Source organism: Pteronotus mesoamericanus, unplaced genomic scaffold (assembly GCF_021234165.1).
Source record: "Pteronotus mesoamericanus isolate MK-2021 breed Mesoamerican mustached bat unplaced genomic scaffold, CSHL_Meso_final scaffold_54, whole genome shotgun sequence".
NCBI classification, from domain to species: Eukaryota; Metazoa; Chordata; class Mammalia; order Chiroptera; family Mormoopidae; genus Pteronotus; species Pteronotus mesoamericanus.
Genome location: NW_026555321.1, coordinates 65,758,961 through 65,780,911, shown reverse-complemented (window position 1 = coordinate 65,780,911; position 21,951 = coordinate 65,758,961). Strand labels below are relative to the sequence as shown.

Here is a 21,951-nt window from a genome sequence, read left to right as displayed (position 1 = left end):
TGAAAAACACAAATAGATTGAAGGCAAAGGATGAAAAAGATATACTACTTAAACAGCAGCCACAACAGAGCAATAGTAAATAGGACTGTGTGGTGTTGCTATGAGGATAGGTCACTAGATCAGTGACAAAATAAAAGTCCAGAAGCAAACCCTTCTATTGATAAAAGTGTCAACACAAATCAATAAAAGGGTAGTGAAACAATTATATAACTATAGGAACTTGAGACTCTTACCTCACACCTTACAAAGCAATTAGCTTGGGATGGGTCAAGAAACCTAAATGCAGCAGCTTACACTATAAAAAACTTCTAGGAAAAAAGTAGGAAAAAATCTTTGTGACCTTGTATTAGGCAAAGAGTTCTCATGATACAGTACCAAAAGCGTAAACCATAAAGTAATATAATGAACTTCACTGAAATTACAAATAGTAGCACTTCAAAAGACCATTAACAAGATGTAAAGATATATACAGACTAGGAGGAAATATTTTTAAACCATGCATCTGACAAAGGACTTGTATCCAAAATAAAGAACTCTTTCAACTCAGTAAGACAAATAACACAAATCAAAAAAACAAAAAAGGTTAATGGCTTAACTAGACAGTTCATCAAAGAAAATCTGAATGGCCAAAAAAGCCCATGAGAATTGATCAACATAAAAATCATCAGGAAAATTAAAATTAAAAATATAATGAAAATACCACAACACACCCATTGGAATGGATATAATTCACAAGATAGATAATATATCATTATATCAAGGCTCTGGTTGGTGCTCTAGGTCATCCAGAGCATGACCTACCCTCACCCCTCACTCTGCAGCCTTATCTTCCACTACTCCATGCATAGACTTGGTATAGGCCAAGTGTAGCACAATAGGGAGTGGTGGGAATTGGAGAAAAGTGCAGACTGAGTTCATCTTGAGACACTTGTCATGTATAGGACGGGAGATTCAGTGACGTCAGCTCTGACGATCTTTAAAGAGGACTAGGGTGTAAATTTTAAATTTTAAATGTAAAACCCCCAATTTTAAAGCCTAGAAGAAAAGAAAAAATATTTGTGAGGAAATGAACTTTTATACACTACTGATGGGAATGTAAAATGGTACAGGCATTTTAGAAAACAGTCTGTAGGTTTCTTTAAAAAGTTAAACATGATTTGCGATATAACCAAATATTCCACATCTAGGGATCAATTCAAGAGAATTGAAAACAAGTCCACACAAAGCCTTCTATAACTGTTCATAAAAGCATTATTTATACTAGCACAAAACTGGAAACAGCCCCCGAAAATGTAGTATATGTATAAAACGAAAGACCATTCAGTAACAAAAAGTACTAACATACTGATAGAGGCTATACCATGGATGACCCTCAAAAGCATTATGCTAAGATCCAAGATGGCAGAAGAGTGCATGGAAGCTACACTAACCTCTTCCCAGGACGAATCTGGAATTACAACTAAATTGTAAAGAAATCATCTGGAATAACCAACTGAACAATAGCTGGAGAGAAGCCTTATAACCATGGATAGACAGAAGAAACAACTTCACTACAACGTGACTGGTATGGAGTGCAGAGGAGATCCAAGAGGGCTGGCTGGACTCCCACAGGTGGCAGCTGAAGTGCCTGAGGGAATTTCAGTGGCCAGGGGTTCCCACCGAGAAATGTGGGGCCTAAACCCCAAGCTGAGCTTCCCAGTCTACAGGACCAGAGTTGGAATGGAATCCAGATAACAACCAGCTGTGAAAAGCAGTGGGGTTTCTGTCTGCCAGGGAGAGATGGCTGGAGACACAGAGTGTCTCTTAAAGGGCCAACATGCAAAGAGACTTTGTTGTAGCCACTTACCCTGAGCTCCAGCAAAGTGGGGACAGAGTGGACTAGAGAAGCTTGAGGAGAGTCTGGGGATGATGACTTTGGGGAGAGAACCGAGAGAGCAGCCACCAGGACCCCTGTGCTGAGTCATTCCCTATACTGCAAGAGCCACCTTGCTCAGGCAGATCAGTCCCCTGCAAGTGGCATCAGCCTGAGGGGAAGCAACAGCCCTGCCTGCAAGTAATTACTCTGCCCCACATTGGTGTGCTTAAGTCTGACTACTGATTATAGGTTGACTAGATTAATGATGGAAGGAGATAGCCACAGACTGTGGATCGCTGGTAGCCTTGAACAGGACACCTATGGCCAGACTAGGACACCACCTAACATTACCAGTGGTGAATCCAGAAAGAGAAGACAGTGGTAAACACTAGAGTCTACTGAGATGAATTCCACTGTGGTCTTCTTCATATTTTTGTGTTATTTTCTCTCCTGCATAGCTTTTAAACATTCATTTCTTGTCCCTCAAGTTTGGGCCTACTAGGTCACTAGTTTTTACATTATAATTTATTTCGAATCTCATATTTTGCTCCTACTTTTTCTTACTCCATTTTACCCTCTTTCCTCTTCTTTTCATTTTAAATTTTATTTTCTCTCTTGCTACGACTTGTTTCCTTTTGACATTCTTACTAATTTTCCCCTCTCCAGCCAGTCGAATCCTTTTTTTTTGTTATTAGTCATCTCACATTCTTTTTTCCATTCTTAAATACCTTTATTTTCTCTCCACCTGTATCAGTTTTTGTTCATTGCTTCTGGATAGGTGGTTGTTACTTCATTTCTTTTTATTTCTAGATCTTCACTATTATTGTATTTCAAATCTCAAATTTTACTGTTCCCCACTCCTACTCCATTTTGCCTTCCTCCGGCCTTTCTTTTTTTTTTTCATTTTAAATTTTAGTAGTCCCCTGTCTTAGCCTAGTTTTCATTCCTCACTCTTAGTATTCTTTCTCCCTCTATTCTCTCAAAATTGCTACTCTTTCCTCTAGACATCTCTTAAGCTTTTTTTCCCCCTATTTTATTCCCATTCCACCTATATTAATCTTTGCTCATTTGTTATAGATAGCACTGTGCTGGATCTTTTTCTCTGATTTGGTTCCTGTTTGTTTTCTCTTTCACTGTTTTAAATTTTTTAAAAAATTTCTGTTAAAACCTAATACTATATGGTTCCCTTCCCTTATTCCGTTCAGCCTTCTTCCTTCCTTTTATTTACAATGTAAGCTTTACTTACTTTCTCTCTTCACCTTGTCTCTATTCCCTACTCTTATTATTGCTCCTCCCTCAACCCTCTCCAAATCATTTTTCTTTTAGTCATCTCATATTAATTTTTCCTATCTTATAATAGTCTTAATCTCTTTATAACTATATCAATATTGGCTCATTTGCTGTTGATAGTGTGTTGTTGTGGGTGTAGGTTATTTTTTGCTGGTATGGGTTTGTTTCCTGGGCTGTTTGGTTTTGTTCTGGCAGCAATTATACAGCAGCATACAAGGCATGGTGGACAGAGTGACTCTCAGTCAGCCAGCCAGAAAAAAGGGCACACTACAGAATGACTCGGCAACAACCAAAACCTAATTACAACCAGAGAACCCACATAAATAGCATAAAGGGCATCCTAAGAGCATCATGTTCAGGAGATCAAGGAGACTGCACCACTGAATCTCACAGGTCTCCTACCATAGAACTTCACACCAAAAAGACAGGGTGTCAAAGCAGATCAATCTAACATGCAGAAACAAACAGCATAGTCACCTAAAATGGGGAGACAAAGAAACAGCCCCCAATCAAAAGGAAAGGAGGGATACCTAAGGAGAGTGCTAAATTAAATAGAGGCAAACAAACTATCCGATACTGAGTTCAAAATGATGATTGTAACTCTAGGGAATTTACAAGGAACTTACTGAAAACTATACTAGCATGAAAAAGGACATAGAAACTATCATCAAGAGCAGGGAAGAAATAAAGAATACAATATCTGAAGTGAAGAACATAGTAGAAAGAATTAAAAGAAGGCTAGGTAAAGCAGAATATTGAATCAGCAAGTACAAGGTATAAAAAAATTCCCAGACCAGGTAACAAGAGGAAAAAGATGCAAAAAGAACAAAGAGGGATTAGGGGAGCTGAAGGACAACATGAAACATAATAATATCTGTATATTAAGAATACCAGAAGGAGAAGAATGGGTGCAAGGGATAAAAAACGTGTTCGAACAAGTAATGAGAAAAAACTTCCCTAACTTGATGAGGGAAGTCATGCAAGTCCAGGAAGCACAGAGGGTCCCAATCAAGATGAACTCAAAGAGGTTCACTCCAAGACATATCATAATTAAAATGGCAAAATTCAAAGACAAAGAAAAAACCTTAAGGCAGCAAGGGAGAAACAAAAAGTACATACAGGGGAGCTCCAATAAGGCTATCAGCTAGCTAATAACTCAACAGAAATCGTATAAGACAGAAGAAAATGGTAAAAAACATTCCAAGTATTGAAAAGCAAAGGTCTGCAACCAAGACTTCTCTACTCAGCAAGGCTCTTATTTAAAATGGGAGGTGAGATAAGGATCTTCCCAGACAAAAAGAGGCTAAAAGAACACTTCTCCACCAAACCAGCACTGCAAGGTATGCCAAAGGGACTGCTTTAAGAAGACGAGGAGAAAGAGAGAGAGAGAGGAACACAGGTACAAAGGGGGAAAATGGCAATGAATAAGTACCTATCAAAAATAACCTTAAATGTAAATGGATTAAATTCTCCAATCAAAAGACATAGGGTAGTAGAGTGGATAAGAAAACATGACTCATGTATGCTTTCTACAAGAGACCAACCTCAGAACAAAAGATCTACACAGACTGAAAGTGAAGGGATGGAAAAAAATATTCCAAGCAAACAGACATGAAAAAGAAAAGATGGAGTAGTGATACTTGTATCAGACAAAATAGATTTCAAAATAAAGGCCATAAAAAGAAACAAAGAAGAACACTACATAATACTTAAGGGAAAAATCCATTAAGTTGATATAACTCTTGTAAACATATGCACCAAACATAGGAGCACCTAAATACATGAGGAAAATCATGGAGGACTTCAAGAAAGATATTGACAGCAACACACTTATAGTAGGGGATTTTAACACCCCATTGTCAACAATGGATAGACATTCCAAGAAAGGAATCAACAAGGATATTGTGGCATTGAACAACACTCTAGATCAAATGGACATAAGTGATATATACAGAACCTTTCAACCCAAAGAAGCAAAATACACATTCTTTTCAAATGCTAATGGAACAGTTTCAAAGACAGACCATATGGTAGGAGAAAACATGCCTCAACAAATTCAATAAAATTGAAATCATATCAAGCATCTTCCTGGATCACAATGGCTTGAAACTAAAACCCATCTATAGGAAAGAACTGGAAAACATTCAAATTCATGGAGACTGAGTAACATGCTATTAAAGAAAGAATGCTTTAGCAATGAGATCAATAAAGAAATCAAAAAGTTCCTGGTCACAAATGAAAATGAACACAAACAGCCCAAAACCTATGGAACACAGCAAAGGCAGTCCTGAGAGGGAAGTTCATAGCAATACAGGCCTACCTAAACAAGACAGAAACATTTCAAATAAACAATCTAACCCTACATCTACAAGAACTGGAGGAACAACAACAAACAAAGCCCAGAGACAGCAGAAGGAAGGAAATAATCAATATCGGAGCAGAATTAAATGACATAGAGACTAAAAGAACAATTCAAAGGGTCAATAAATCCAGGAGCTATTTCTTTGAAAAGATAAACAAAATTGACAAGCCTTCAACCATACAATCAAGAAAAAAAGGGAGAGGACCCAAATAAATGAAATAAGAAATGAAAGAGGAGAAATTACAACCAATACCACAGAAATACAAAGGATTGTAAGAAATTACTATGAACAAATATACACCAAAAATTTTGACAACCTGGGCAAAATGACAAAATGGACACATTTCTAGAAACCTATAATCTTCCAAAACTGAATCAAGAAGGAGCAGGAAGCCTGAATAGACTGACAGGAACAAGTGAAATTGAAGCAGTATCAAAAAAACTCCCAGCACACAAAAGCCATGGACTAGATGGATTCAGAGATGAATTTTACCAAACACTTAAGGAAGAGCTAACTTCTGTCGTGAAGCTACCATATTTTGTTGTGTACCATGTGCACTTTTTTGTTGAAATTTTTGAGGGAAAAATAAGGATGCGCATTATACATGGGTAATAATAATTCCATTTTATATAAATGTATTTAATTCTTTTATTTATGCCTATGCATTAAAAGTGTAACTCTTAAAGCAATACAGATATCCACATGCAAAATAATACTCTGGATTGTGATAATCAGTTTTGTTTTTAAATATAAATAAAAAAAGAATTAAAAATAAAAATGATAAATTTTTTTCCCTGAAGGTTTGGTCCAAAATTATGGGTGCAAACTATACACAGCAGTGAATTATACACAGTGAAATACTGTATTCCAAAAAATTCATGAAAAGGGAAGACTCTCAAACTCTTTTTATGAGGACAGTATTATCCTAATCCCAAAATGAGGTAAAGACATAACAAAGAAAGAAAACTATAGGCCAATATCGCTGATGAACATAGATGCTAAAATCCTCAACAAATTATTGGCAAACTGGATCCAGCAATGACATTAAAAAGATCATACACCATCATCAAGTACGATTCATCCCAGGGATGCAAGGACGATATAATATTTGCAAATAAGTAAACATAATACACCACATAAACAAAAGGAAAGACAAAAATCACATCATGATAACAATAGATGCTGAAAAAGTATTTGATAAAGTACAGCACCCATTTATGATAAAAATGTACAACAAAGTGATAACCGTAGGTCTTGGTAGTGGGAGCATATATCAACATAATAAAGGCCATATACAAGAAACCTACAGCCAAAATCATGCTCAAGAGGCAAAATTTAAAAGGTTTTCCCCTAAGACAGGGCACAAGACAAGGGTGTCCACTTAAACCACTTTTATTCTACATAGTATTGGAAGCTCTAGCTACAGCAATAAGATAAGAAATAGGAAAGGAGGAAATAAAACTGTCAATATTTGTAGATGACATGATAATGTACATAGAAAACGCTACAGGCTCCACCAAAAAACTTGACCTAGTAAGTGAATTTGGTAAAATAGCAGGATAAAAGTCAATATTCAGAAATCGAAGGCATTTTGTACACTGACAATGAAATATCAGAAACGGAAACTAGGAAAAAATCCAATTTACTATAGTAACAAGAAAATAAAGTCCCTAGGAATAAACTTAACCAGGGAGGTAAAAGACCTGTACTCAGAAAAGTACAGAATACTGAAGAAAGAAATTAAGGAAGATACAAATAATGGAAGCATATACTGTGTTCATGGATTGGAAGAATTAGTATCATTAAAATGTCCATACTACCCAAAACAATCTACAGACTCAAAGGGATCCCTATTAAAATATCAAGGACATATTTCACAGATTTACAACAAATATTTCAAAAATTTATATGGAACAAGATAGCCTCAGCAATTTTGAGAAATAAGAACAAAGTAGGAGGGATCACAATAGCTGATATCAAATATGCTACAAGGACACCGTAATCAAAACAGTTTGATACTGACATAAGGACACACACATCAGTGGAATAGAACAGAGAGCCCAGAAACAAACCCATGTCTCTATGGTCAATTAATATTCAACAAAGGGGGCAGAACCATAAAATGGAGTAAAAATAGCCTCTTCAACAAATGGTGTTGGGACAACTGGACTGGTACGTGGGGAAAAAAAGAAAAAGAAAAAAAAACAACAACTAGACAACCAATTTGCACCACACATCAGAAAACTCAAATGGATAAAAAAGACTTAAACATAATCTGTGATTCCATAAAAGTCCTAGAGGAAAACATAGGCAGTAAAAGTTTAGATATTCCATGCAGCAAGAGTTTCACCGATATATCCTCTAGGGCAAAGGATATAAAGAAAAGAATAAACAAATGGAACTACATCAAATTAAAAAGTTTCTGCATGGCTAAAGAAAACATAAAAACTAAAAGGGAACCGACTGTGTGGAAAACATATTTGCCAATGATGCCTTGGACAAAGGTTTGATCTCCAAAATGTATAAAGAACTTATATGACTCAACACCATGAAGACAAACATTCCAATTAAAAAATGGGCAAGGGACCTGAACAGACACTTCTCCAAGGAGGACCTACAGAGAGCCCACAGACATGAAAGGATGCTCAATATCATTTCAAATTAAAACCACAATGGATACCACCTAACACCTGCCAAAATGGCCATCATTAACAAGTCAACAAACAAGTGCTGGTGAGGATGCGGAGAAAAGGGAACCCTAGTGCACTGTTGGTGGGAATGCAGACTGGTGCAGCCACTGTGGAAAACAGTATGGAATTTCCTCAAAAAACTAAAAATGGAACTGCCTTTTGATCCAGTGATTCCATTGCTGAGATTATACCCTAAGAATACTGAAACACCAATTCAAATGAATCTAAGCATCCCTATGTTCTAGCAGCATTATTTACAATAGCCAAGTGCTGGAAATAGCCTAAATGCCCATCAGTAAATGAGTGGATCAAAAAACCGTGGTACATTTACACAATGGAATACCACACAGCAGAATGAGAGAAGGAACTCCTATCTTTTGCGAAAGCATGGATGAACTGGAAGAATATTATGCTAAGTGAAAAAAGCCAGGTGGTAAAAGACAAATACCATACGATCTCACTTATAAGAGGAACCCAACGAACAAAACAAACAAATGAGGAAAATAGAACCAGAGGTGCGGATACAAGGAACAGACTGACCACATCTAGAGGGAAGGGGGCATGGGAATAAGGGGCAAAGAAGGGGAAGGGTCTAGTTAAGGAATAGGTATAAATATAAATACCCATGGCATTGACAACAGTGTGGGGAATGACTGTGTGAGCAGGAGGTGGGCAGGGCAGGGGAGAGCTACAGGGGAAAACTGGGACAAATGTAAATGAACAACAATAAAAAAAGACTATAGTTAAGTGAGGCAACTAAAACTAAGTAAGGAGCATATTCAATAATCAAAATAATAATCAGACAATTACCTAACTCACTATACTTTTTAGGCTGTATTAATAAAAGCTAATGTAAATTTTGTATGTAAGAATCATGGATTCAATTGTACAATGAATAATTTGGAATTATGTGACTTAATGTTCCAGGAGTATCCATCTTAAGTGGTACAGAGAATTGAAAACTTCCTGTCCTGGCATAAAAAAATTATGCTAAGTGAAAGACACTACATAAAAATTATGTTTTTAAATATACAAAAACTATATATATTTATAAATCTGTACATATAAAATTATATAATTGAATACCAATTTATGTAGGCACACACACATATTGTGATTGTATTTATATGACATATCCAGAAAAGGCAAATTTACAGAGTGAAAGCAGACCAGTAGATAGGGGCTGGGAGTGTAGATTGATTGCAAAATGGCTTGTAGGAATTTTTTCTGAGGTGATGGGAATTTTTAAAACTGGATTATGGCACAGCTCTAAATTTACTAAAATTATTGAACTGTACATTTACATTAGAATAGCAAAGAGCAAATTTTATGGATAAAGATTTTACTTGAGTAAAGCTGATTTTACTTCAAAAAAACTATGGTATTCACTCCAATACAAAGAACTGACTTAGTTTAACTGAAAACAGTACAAACCTACTAATTAAATCTGTTCCATTTAAACACCATTAAACATTTGGGGAAAAAAACTAACCAAAAAAAAAAAAAAAAAATCCCAGCTAAGCTATTATTACCAAATCTGTTTTGATAATGTTGCCAATTGCTTCAAGAAATAGGCCACTTTAACACGTCAATTAGTGTAATCCGAGAAGCATCAAGCTTGAGCTGAACTGATAACAAGACAGTAACTTCTGTCTCTGAAAATAAGTTTTCAGTTTTCTTTTAACTGTAGGTTTCTGACTTTGATACTTAGATGGAAGAAAATTTTAACATACAAATAGTACTTTTAGATGCAGTAAAATAAATTCGCAATAACTTTCTATTTTTTTTCAAACAGTAAAAATAAACAGAATAAAATGCAGGATTTAATTTTAGAGCTTCACTGACTACGTAACATCTATGAATTTTTAGTGTTTTTTTTACTAAACTAGGTACATGAATTTTTTTGAAAAAAAAAACCACCTTTGATTCAAACATTAAAAGCTTCCTGTGCAAAACTACTATGGTTTGAAATTACAATATTTTACTGTTTGCTATTCCATTCAAGGAACAATGTAGTTATTGTACTGAATTATTTGTTCCTCTTTTCATGTGATATATAATACAGCACTCACCCTGCTTTCTTCTAGGCTATCAAATGGACCTGGTGGATCATCCAGACAAAGAAATTCTCTCACTGCCAGGCTTTTCAAAGGAAAAAAAAAATTAGCTGTGGTACAAATAAGTTTACAAAAGATTGCAAAATGCAAGTTACTTTGATATAGTCTTTTAAGCAAGTTGGCTGCTAATATACCAAAATAAACAAGTTGGTTTACGTGGATTCACACAAGCAACCAAATATCATAAAATATACAGAAGATATAAAGATTTTAAACTATGTTCTAAGATCTTATGAACACATAGATGGAGAATTTGTTACATAAAAACTATAGGACATAAGACATAATTCAGAATAATGGCACAGAGACCAATGTAAATGGTGAATACTTTCTCTCAAAGAAGTGTTAGTTTGAACCAGTCTAAAAATGTCCATCTTGTTATGAAAAAATACTATTTCTTACTTATACTTCATCTGTTTTTTCTTTGGGGGCTGTGTCTAAAGTAACTGAAGAGTACCTACTCTGAAAGAGGTTAAAGATTTTTCTTGCAATCTTTTATATTAGTTTACTTAAATACTTTGCCTAGGAATTCAAGGGAAAAATTCTGACTATCCCATTTCTAAATTAGCATAAATTTTGAAATAATGAAATATAGTATTGCTATGCTTATACTTCTCAGTTATCAAAAATAGGTTAAGGTTGTAGGAAATTAAGCTCCCTTTTTACAAAAATATTCCACTCTAAAAGCAGTTTTGGATAGAGACAGTTCTATGTGCACATTAAAACATAAATGTCGATATTTAACTTTTTAAGGTATAAAAACACAGAAATATAATTTCTTAATGTACTACATAAAGGAGATGTCAACCTATGCTGAAAAGGAAATGGGATTTTGGGTTCAGATTGGGCCAGATAGGTTGACAATGACAGGGGATGGTCATAAAGAGAAAAATGGGATTTTTAGTGAAATCTTCCCTCCGAAAATCAGTATGATTATAGAATAATGTATTAAGAAAACAATCCAGCATTAATATAGATAAGTGGTGTTAAGAAGCAATCCAGAAGATCCCAAAGAGGAGCAAGTTTCTGGACTATTAAACCTTGACAACATAGGTAATAAAGGACATAGTCAAAGAAAACAGAAAAAACTTGAGTATTCACAATCAGAGAGTTGTAAGAGATGGAAGGGCTTTTAAATGTGGTAGAGTGGAACCACCCATAGAATGTTTTATCCCTTTAACATGTTTGGCCAAGAGAATACCTAAAAACCTCCAAAAATAGGGAATATTCTATCCTATGTCTGAACAACTGAAAATTAGAAAACGATTTCCTTCACTGAGCTGGGACTTTTCTTCTGGCAGCTTCAATTCATGAGTCTTAGGTCTGCTTTTTGGGGCCATTCAAAATAAATTCTTTCACATGATCATCCTAAGATATGTCAACAATGTTATATTTCCTCTAACCTCCTCTCTCCAAGAAGCAATAATACACTAACATTTTCTTTCCTTCTTTTTCTTTTCATGTCACAAAATTAATTCAGTCTTCAAGCCTTACAGTCTGCATTCATGAAGCCAACATTTTTTTCCCCAGCTTTACTGAGGCATAATTGACAATTACAAATTGTACACATTTAAAATGTACAACTTGATTTGATATATGCATACATTGTGGAACTTGAACTGCAATCAAGATAATTAACATATTAATCACCTCACGTTTTCTAACATTTTCAAAGTATGTTGTACACATGGGGCAACATATCCTATTTCAATTAATTTTCACTACGATCATGTAAGGTAAGAATAGGCATTATTTCACTATTTTACAAATGATACCAAAGTTCAGAGAGGTAAAATGACTCACTCAAGGTCACATAATGCATATAGCAGGGGCACCTCTTAAATTTCTTCTGAGTATAAACATGTATCTTTTTCTACCTTTAAATTCTTTTCTTTTATATTTTGGTTTATTTGGATTCTCTCCCCTTGCCAGTCACTTCACTCTCACCTCATTCAACCTCTGTTTACCTCTTTAAACAAGGCTTCAAGAATACTGCCATTGGTCTAAGAGCACAGAGAACAGGACTACCATATATATATATATATTTTGGTTTAGATATTATACTTCCCACCTATCTACTATTTATACTGGAAAACAATCTATTAGGGAAAAAATGCACTACAGGAAATAAATTATCTTGATATTGAGAAGTCAAAAGTTTGGATGAAACACTGAGATAATAGCCTTTTAGACTTAAGGTCTTAAGAAAAGAATAGTATTTTTAAAATATTTTCAGTGTATGGCAACCCATTGTGAGACATTTTCTTATGGGTTTATAAGAAAATGCCCTCATTCTTTAGTAATATTTTTATGTTCACAAATTGTTGGCATACTGCTGCTCAGAAAGAAAAAGTGGGTAAGGGAATTCATATATTTCTTTTTATATCTTTGGTTTATAGTTGAAATTCAGTCCAAGATCAACAGTGATGTTGACAATATACCTAGTTGTAGGAATCTTTCTTTTGGGGAGGTTTTTCTATTTCATTCTCCTTCTCTAAAAATCTTTATGATCTATGGCTCACTAGAGTTCTACTCTGATGAATCCAATGGATTCCCTAAGTTCTTTTCAATATAGTTTCAAGGTTATATTCCATGCCCTGCTTTCTTTAATCTGTACCATTAAGAATGAAATTTAAAACTGGTTTTACAACTTTGATTTACAAATGTTTTTTCAGTGGTTCACTATATGTTTCTTCTGTTTCAAAAGGACTCAACTGGAAAAGGAAAGTCAATACTCTCCAGCTCTATACCCATCTAAGGATAGGGTCACACAAGAATCTCTGGGAGACAGTGTTTGAGAAAACAATTTCTTTGTCAAAAAATGTGATACCTTTACCTGCCCCCCCCCCACCCCGGAAAATGAAGCCCATATCCCTGCTTGAGAATAACTGACTAGAGAACCATTTTTAGATTTGATAAATATTTGACTGCCTATGTATGCCAGGGTTCTGCTCAGTAATTTCCTATATATTATCAATGTATGACATAACTAAATCAAGTGAATTCAAATGAAATATACCAAAGAGTCTATACTATTATGTAGTCCATAACTTAAATAGAAGTCATTAAAAAAAGTCTCTTTTTCTTAAAACTTGTTCACTGATAGGTTCAATACATTCCCTAATCTCTCTTCTGTATTTGATCCTTTATACTTTGCTCCATTTGACCAGGATAATAAAGGTAAGCATAACACCTGCATAGGAGAGAAGTACCTAAGGCAACACCTAACAGCCTGGAATTAAAGGTAAGATAAGGCTCTACATCTTTCTATTCTCTTTATGTTTCATAGAGTACCATTTTAGTGTTTGGGAAAACTCTACTATAAAATTAGGATCACTTGTTGACTTAGCTGGCCTGAAGAAAAGGAGACACAGATGGCATCCCTTAGTACTGTTTTTATTATCACAGCAAATGTGCCCTGTAAATTAAACTCTTCTTTTGATCCTTGAAAAAGTTTTAAGAGTTTACTGTATTATCAAATTTCTTATAAAACTGCTTCATCCAGTGAACCTTTACCTTGTATTTACTGTTTTATTTTCCTGTTTTTCTTTCATATATATCAGTTTACATTTCACTTTTTTTTAAAAGACCAGTAATTTAATAGCTAAATGTGCTCTTTATCTTAAATGTCATACTTAAAAAAACCCCTAAAGTGAATGCTGACAAGTCATTAAGATGTCAATTAAGAATTAAGTAAAAAATTGTACTAAAAATACTAGACACCAATTCTGTCAAAACAAAATTAGGCACAATGGTCATTACATGAAAATATTATTAAGGGATTTCAGATAGAAATTTGTATCAGTTAATATTTCTCTTTATTATTCTTCACCAGTTAAAAAAATATTTTAAAAAATGGCATTAAACACTACCCTGAGAATAGGGCATTGGGGATTAAGGTTGGTGACAGTGACAGTCAAGGTATAGGAGCTGGCTTGTGGATACAGAGATCACGTTTGGCTTCCTATGGGGCCCTAGTTCAGATCTTGATTCTCTCTCTCCTACTTACTCTTCGCTCACTTGTGTCCAGATGTTCAGGTTTATTCCTTCTAGTCCAGAATGGTACTTCAAAAACCAATGTTTTATTTCCAACCCAACTTAAAACCCATCTAGCCTCCTCTAGCAAGATGGATCAAAGCTAAGATCTTGGTGTTGGCATTAAGCACTAGCTGGTAATCAGGAAAACCAGTTACCTACAGAAGTGAAGTTTTTATTGGAAGCTGAAGGAAATATGGGAGTTATCTAAGCTGGGGCTGTATGGCCAGTAGTGTGAAACACTGTCTTTCTAAGGAAGAGGATATCTGAGGGTCCCAAGGGACACTGGAGCAAGGTGACTTTGGAAAGTATTGATAAAAAGACCAATATAGCTGATGTACAGAGGATGACAACAAAACATGAAGTCAGAAAGACAGGCAGGTTGTCAAGAAGCAGAATGAGTTAAAACTCCATTTCTAAAGATCACTGTACCAGCATACCCTAAAAATCCCAAAACACCAATTTGAAAGAACTTATGCACCCCAATGGTCATAGCAGCACTATTTACAATAGCCAAGTGCTGGAAACAGCCTCAGTGCCCATCAGTATACAAATGGATTAAAAACTGGTACATCTACACAATGGAATACTATGCAACAGAAGGAAAGAAAGAAGTCCTACCTTTTGTGATGACATGGATGGAACTGGAGACTATTATGCTAAGTGAAATAAGCCAATCGGTGAAAAACAAGTACCATACGGTATCATTTATAAGAAGAATCTAATGAACTAAACAGAACAGGGACATGGAAACAGGGAACAGACTGACAGCTGCCAGAGGAAAGGTGGTGGGGTGGGGGAAGGGTAGGAAGATGGGAAGGGAGTAGTTACAGAACATGTATGAATGATCCATGGACATGGACATAGGAGTGGGGATGGACTGCGGGAGCCGGGGGTGAGGGTCAGATGGAGGAGGGCAAAGGGGAAAAACTGGGACAACTGTAACAGAATAAACAAGAATAAAAGGAAAAAAACCCAACAACACTGTGCTTACAATGGGCTACAGAAATCAGAGTGGATGAGGAAGACCAGTGGGAAAGCTTCTACAATAATCAAGGTGAGGCAACTGCTTAGACTAGGGTGTTGATGGCAAGAAAGAAGAAAAGCAGACAGATTTGAGCAAAATTTAAAATGTAAAGGAAGGAATAAGGGGTTCTAGGTAGATAATGCTGTTGGAATTTTTGGTATAGAGAGCAAGCTTTTAAGACTGTTTTAGGTTTAAGGTCACTTTGAGATACTGGAAGGAGATGTGAAGGAAGCAACTGCAAATATGAATGTGGAACAGAGAGAAGAGGTCTGAATCATAGTTCCTTTCATAGAGGAAAATGAGGATGGTGGGCAGAGGACTCAAGTAGCCATCAAGCTTAGGCAGCATGCATTAAGAACCAAAACATATATGCAAAACGTGTTATGTGTAACATAGGTGATATACAGAAAAACACTGAGGAAAAAAGTAGACAAAGTGAGACAGCATGGTTTTCTTGTTCTCCATCCTTATGTGAAAAACTACTAAAGATAGTTATAGACATAGGTATCTAGATATGCTATTGCTGTCTTGCAAATGCTCTATAATTTTTTAAAATATAGATTTACTTGATAATGTAAGTTCCAAAATTATTCAGCTGATATTAAATCATAATGCAATTTTCTTATAAATATATTCAAAAGCGAAAAGCCATGTAGATCCTTTCCTTTTTTAATGATTTTTGGTACTTTCACTTTACCTTCTGTATAAATTAACCCAACTTCATAATTTTCATATTTTTGCATTACTTTGAAAAAAAATATTACCCTCAAAATTATGTAGTGTCATATTAATCAAAAATCTAATATGAGAGGCACTTTATTTAAATGATTACTAAAATAATAAAACCTAAAATCAAGTTGAGAGTTTAGTGGTTTGAATATGGTACACTAAATTTTTAACTTTGCTGACTTTTTAAAAGTGTTAAAACAAATCAAAAACCAAATAAAGTCCTTACTGAAAAAAAGGAAATTCCATGCAATGTTTGTTAGAGGACAAATAATACTTGTTTTAGAGTTTTTGTTCACCTTGAATAACTACAGTCTTAGCTCTATTTTTTGCTTTCAACTAGTTGTTGAAATGCATTAATAATCTTTTATTTCAATTTGTTACATACCAGTGAGCAATGTCCTTGTGAGCTACTAAATTTTGAAGAAATGCTTGTAATCCTAATTGTCTATCTTCTAAAAAGTCAGCATTGTAGTTATCTTTAAACCAGCGTTTTGGTGGAAGTGCTAATCGAAAGCCTGGAAACATCTCTTTTAACTGAAAAAAAAAGAAAAAAGAATATACACTGTTCAAGTCCATTACATCAATTCTACAAAATCTATACTGTTGACTAGTTACAATGTTCATGAAATAAGCTTAAAATAAAGGAATTAAATCCAGTTAAGCTTTTTATGCCTTGATTTATTCTTTATTTCTCCCAGCTGTGTATACATAGGAGTTGCAGTTGCTCCACCTCCTTGCCAGCACTTGCATTGTCATTTTTTTTGTTAGCCATTCTAGTGGGTGTGCAGTTGTGCTTTACTGTGGCTTTAATTTGCATGTCCCTGTTGACCAATTATAGTATCTTCCCATGTGCTTATTTGGATCTGGGTATCTTCTTCGATGAATTATCTATTCAAATCTTCTGACCCCTCATATTTTAGAAGATAATTGAGTTATTTGTGTTTTTATTAAGTTGTAAGAGTTCTTTATATATTCCAGATGTCTTTTTATCAGATATGCATATGACAAATATTTTCTCCCAGACTGTGGCCTGACTTCATTTTAACAGACTTAGCAGAGCATATATTTAAATTTTATTATCTAATTTTCATCAATTTTTGTCTTTTATGGGTTATGCTTTTTTAGATCCTATCTAAGAAATCTTTTTGCAGTCCGAGGTTGCAAGAATATTCTATTTTTTTCTTTTGGACTTTTATAGTTTTAGCTCTTACATTTTGGATTATGATCTGCTTTACATTTTGGCTTAAATTTTACTTTTTTAGGGAGAGACTTTTCTACCTGCTGAATTAGATCTGCCTTTACACACTCTGTTCAATTGACTTGCGTAACAAGTTAACTCAAAGCTCAGTGACACAAACAACCATTTATTAACCATGGACCCTGTGGGCATAGTGATGATGGCTTATCTCAGCTCCACAATCAGTTAGGAACTCAGCTGGAGGATTTAAAGGTGGAAGCTGGAATCATCTGAAGTTCATTCCTACATACATACACGTAGAGAATGATGCTGGTTGCTGGCTGAGACCTTAGCTGTGTGTCAGCCATAACCTTAACATGGAGTGTCTTGGACTTTCTTACAGCATAGAGGCTGTTTCAAGGGGGAGCCTCCAAGAAAGAAAGTCAGGATGAAGCTGTGTATTTTGTATGACTTAGCCTAGTCAGACAGCATTATTTCCTCTGTCCTTTTCTGGGTGACTACTCCCAGCTCAACCATATTCATGGGGGAGGGGACACAGACTCAACCTCTTACTGGTCAATGGCAAGTTTCTGGAAGAGCATATGGGACTGAAAATATTTCTGTGAACATTTTTAGAAAAGATAATCTACCACAAATTCTCAAATTATTAATTTATTTCTAAATTACACTTATCACAATGTAAGTAATGTTTAATTTTGGACTCCCCTACTGGACCAGTGATTCTAAACCTTGGCTGTACATTAGAATCATTCAAGGAACTTGAGAAGATATTAATGACTATGACCTACCTCTGGCAGATTTTGATTTAATTAGTTGGGGTGTGGCCTGGGCACTGTAATTTTTAAGAAGTCTCCCAGGTACCAAAATACAGCTGAGGTTGAAAACCATTTTACTATCCAGTGATGATCCTGCCTTATTCACAACTGCATCCCTGTCTTAGCATGGTGCCTAAAATGTTGTAAGCAGTCACTAGCCTAAGTCCTGTAAGTGGGTGAATGAAATAAAACCATATACATTCACATTTCTAATCTTAAATGTAAAACTAAATATCACAAAGTAAGAAAAAGGCTGACAAAAGGGAAAAATTCACAGGGTAAAATGTTAAGGAAAAATATGTTTTGTCTATATTTGTAGAAATATGTGAAGATAAAAAAGCCAAAAATTAGAAAGCAACTTGGGTAACTGAAAACCCTGATTTGTCTTCAAGATGTAACTAGGTACTTTTGGCCTTGAAGTTTTGTTATTTAATGTGTTTGCAGTCAGAAAAATAAAAGCCATGAAAAGGAAATTAAAAAAGTCTTTTTATTAATTTTGAGCTTAAAGTTTAAATATCCCGTATGTCCACATGTATAGTTAGACATTCTCCCTCCTCGCCCCCCATAATTAACTCTTCACAACGTGTTCATGTTATGGGTACTTCATATTATGGATTATGGGTAATCAATAACTTTATTTTGAACAAAGTACAATTAGGAAACTATACATTAGCTTACATTAATTTTAATGCTAGTTTTCATATTTTATTACAACATAACATTTCCTGCAAAAAATGACATCATAATAGGCATTTGATGTTTCTATAAACAAACCTCCAAAAGGATGACCCCGTGACCTCTGCCCGTGCTGTTGCTTCTGTGATTTCCTAACCTTTCACAGCAAAACGCATTTTGCGGGTGTAACTAGCATTACTATTGGCTGACTTTAAAATAGGGAGATTATTTCTGTGAGCCTCATCTTATCACAGGGGCATTTTAAAGCAAAGCTTCCTTGTGTCTAGTGGCAGAAGAGGAAGCCAGAGATTCCAAGCTCAAGGACTAGACTAGCTATTGGTAGCTCTGAAGATGGAGGGGCCCTGTGTAAGGACACAGGGACCTCGGTATTACAGCCATGAGAAAGTGAACTCTGCTGACAACCTGAATGAGTTTGGAAGCTGATTTTTTCTCAGAGCCTCCAGATAAGAATCCAGTAGAACAAACAGCTTAATACTGACCGTGTCTGACCCTAAGCAGCAAGCCCAGCTGAATATACCCAAATCACACCAGATAATAAATAGGTGAGTTTTAATTATAATATGTCAATACTTTTTAAGGTCTTCACATATTCTCTTGAGGGAGGGCTCTCTCCTGCAGTCTCTCCAGGTCACCGCAGATGAGGAAATAAACTATACCAGACACAATTGGCCTGTCAGAAGAAGGGGTTGGCAATTCCCTCTAGTGGAGAATGCCCTGAGCCCTTCCCTTGAAGTGGCTTTTATTGAGAACGGTATGTGCAGATGTATACAGCATGCATACAAAGCCTACCAATCTACATTAAAAAGCTATAGATAATAAATTGAAAAAATACAGAAGTTTGTCTTAAATCAAGGTCTGTCAGACAAGTTGGTGCCAGATAATCATGAAGGCACATTTTGGGGGCTCAGAAATCTCGTGGTGGTGAAGTAGAACACCTGGTTTTTTCCTTATCAGAGAGGGCAGCGAGAAGCAGAACAAGCTTCAGTAATTATGTTGTATTTTTTAAAACCCGATTTCCCAGGGGACCCTCACTGTTAGTTACCGGCCCATACTCCTTCCAGCATTCCTGGCTTTCCAGTCGAGGCTTATAGGCAGGAGGCCTAGCTTGCACAGGGCTACAATTCCTGATACCAAAGTGGTCCCTAACATTTTTTGTTTTCAAAAAAAGAAAGTTATGTGTAGAGATGGGATTTCAGACTACTAAAGTGAAATGAAATTGTGAATTTTCTTAGGAACTAGAAAACACTTGACTTCACTCAAATAATTAACAAGGAAGGAAAAAACACATATAATAGCAGAACTGTCAGGAACGCATAATAATACAAAACTGAAAAGTCAGTTTTAGATTTATTAAAGTACTTACTTTATCATTAAGCCTAGAGAAGTCAGTGTATCTTCTGAAAACTACCCAACTTTCTTCTGGATTTTTCTTTACTAGAATTTTATATACCTGTGAGGGAGGGAGGTTAAAAAATATATGTAAAGACATTTAAAAATTCAAATCAAATATTAAAAAAACTTCTACTTGACAATCTACAGCATAACAATTATTATGTAAAAAATATCAGAGATCACTTATACAATGAAATGTACAAATAATTGATGTAGGCACCAAAAGCAAGATTTTTTCTTAAGACACAAGACTACGACAAATTTGAGCCAAAACACTTTTTTTGGTGCACAGGAACAATAAATGAACTCATCAGCTTCCAAAATGTATTTTATGCCACACATTTTAAAATTGATAAAAGAATCACTTATGCTTGAAAAAGCTACGAATAGGCACTCGTGTCCTATACAATCAATTTAATTTTTAAACTCAATACTACAAAGTTCTGAAATAAATTTGATGTTTTACTCTTCAAGGCTGAAATACAAGCTAAAAAATATCCACATTAAACTTTACATTTCTATAAATATGCACAATTATCTAGGGTATTAAATTAAAAAAAGCTTGTTTGAATCATGTCAATATTTTTAAAAGCTTTTAAGCAAAAAACTAGATTTTATTTTTTGTAAGTATAATTTTAGAATTTATTAGGAGGAAGCACTATTTATAACAAAATTGCAAAGCAAATCTGGTAGTTTTTTGTATAGGCATTTTGGACTAAACTAAATATACAGCACTTATGAAGTACTTAACAGTATCTGCTGAATGAGTGAAACTCTCGAAGAGCAGCTTGTTTTCTTCAATTCGGCTATGCAATAACTTCAATTGTAGCTCTAGAGCTGCAGTCCAGCCACATGTGGCTACTGAACACCTGACAGGTGACTAGTCCAAATGGAGGTGTGCTGTGACTATAAAGGGACTATAGGCCATCCTTACCATTTCATTTGATTTTCTCCCTTATAGACTTCTCTTTCAGCATTTAAGGGGGAGAATCATCAAGTTAAGCAGGAATCAGTGTAACATATAAAAGTGAGGAAGATCATTTGGATATCCTCTAAAATGTCCAGAAAGTCCTGATCTAAGATAAGCATAAGGGGAATTAAAGATAATAGTGTCTGACACACAACAGGTACTCAAATATGTTAAATTAATGAATAAACACAACTAATTTCATATCTGTTGTTTACCTCTTCCTCTATGATGTCTTGAAAGGATTTATATACCATTGCCTTAAATTTGCCTATGAACTTGCATTTTCAAACACACCACTTTGATGAACACTCATTCCTTCATAAGGAAGGTAGGTCAACACAAGAAAATGTGCCACTAGTGTCTTATTTTGGAAATCACTCTAAAAAAAGTCAGGTTCATGCAGATTTCTTAACACATCACTACTCTTATGAAAATTTAACCGTAAAGACCATCTCTTCATAAATTTTCTCAATAATTTTTTTCTTGGCAGTTCTTTCATACTACCCTAAATCTGCAGCATTAAGTGGCATAAACATATAAACTTGACCTCAAGGAAACACAAGAGAAAGAATGAACTATTTCAACTGATAAGTGAATTTAGCAAAGTTGCTGGATACATAAACATAAAGCCTGATGTATATAAACTAGCAAAGAACAAATAGAAAAGAGAAAAAGATATCAAGAACATCAAACAACATCCATACCTAGACATAAATCTAACCAAAAGAGCTAAGACCTATGTCCTGAAGACTACATTGCATCATTATAAAAAGC

The 21,951-nt window shown here is 35.1% G+C and overlaps 1 protein-coding gene across 1 annotated transcript in view; it reads right to left on the bottom strand.

Annotated features, from left to right (window-relative positions):
- SNX16 (sorting nexin 16) overlaps nt 1-21,951 on the bottom strand; it is a 35,222-nt gene that overhangs the window by 9,525 nt on the left and 3,746 nt on the right. Inside the window, exons 3-5 of the mRNA XM_054595725.1 lie at nt 20,179-20,265; nt 16,492-16,640; nt 10,271-10,340 (exon numbers count right to left, since the gene is read on the bottom strand). Coding sequence (XP_054451700.1) covers nt 10,271-10,340; nt 16,492-16,640; nt 20,179-20,265 — 306 coding nt within the window. The remainder of the gene's footprint in view (nt 1-10,270; nt 10,341-16,491; nt 16,641-20,178; nt 20,266-21,951) is intronic.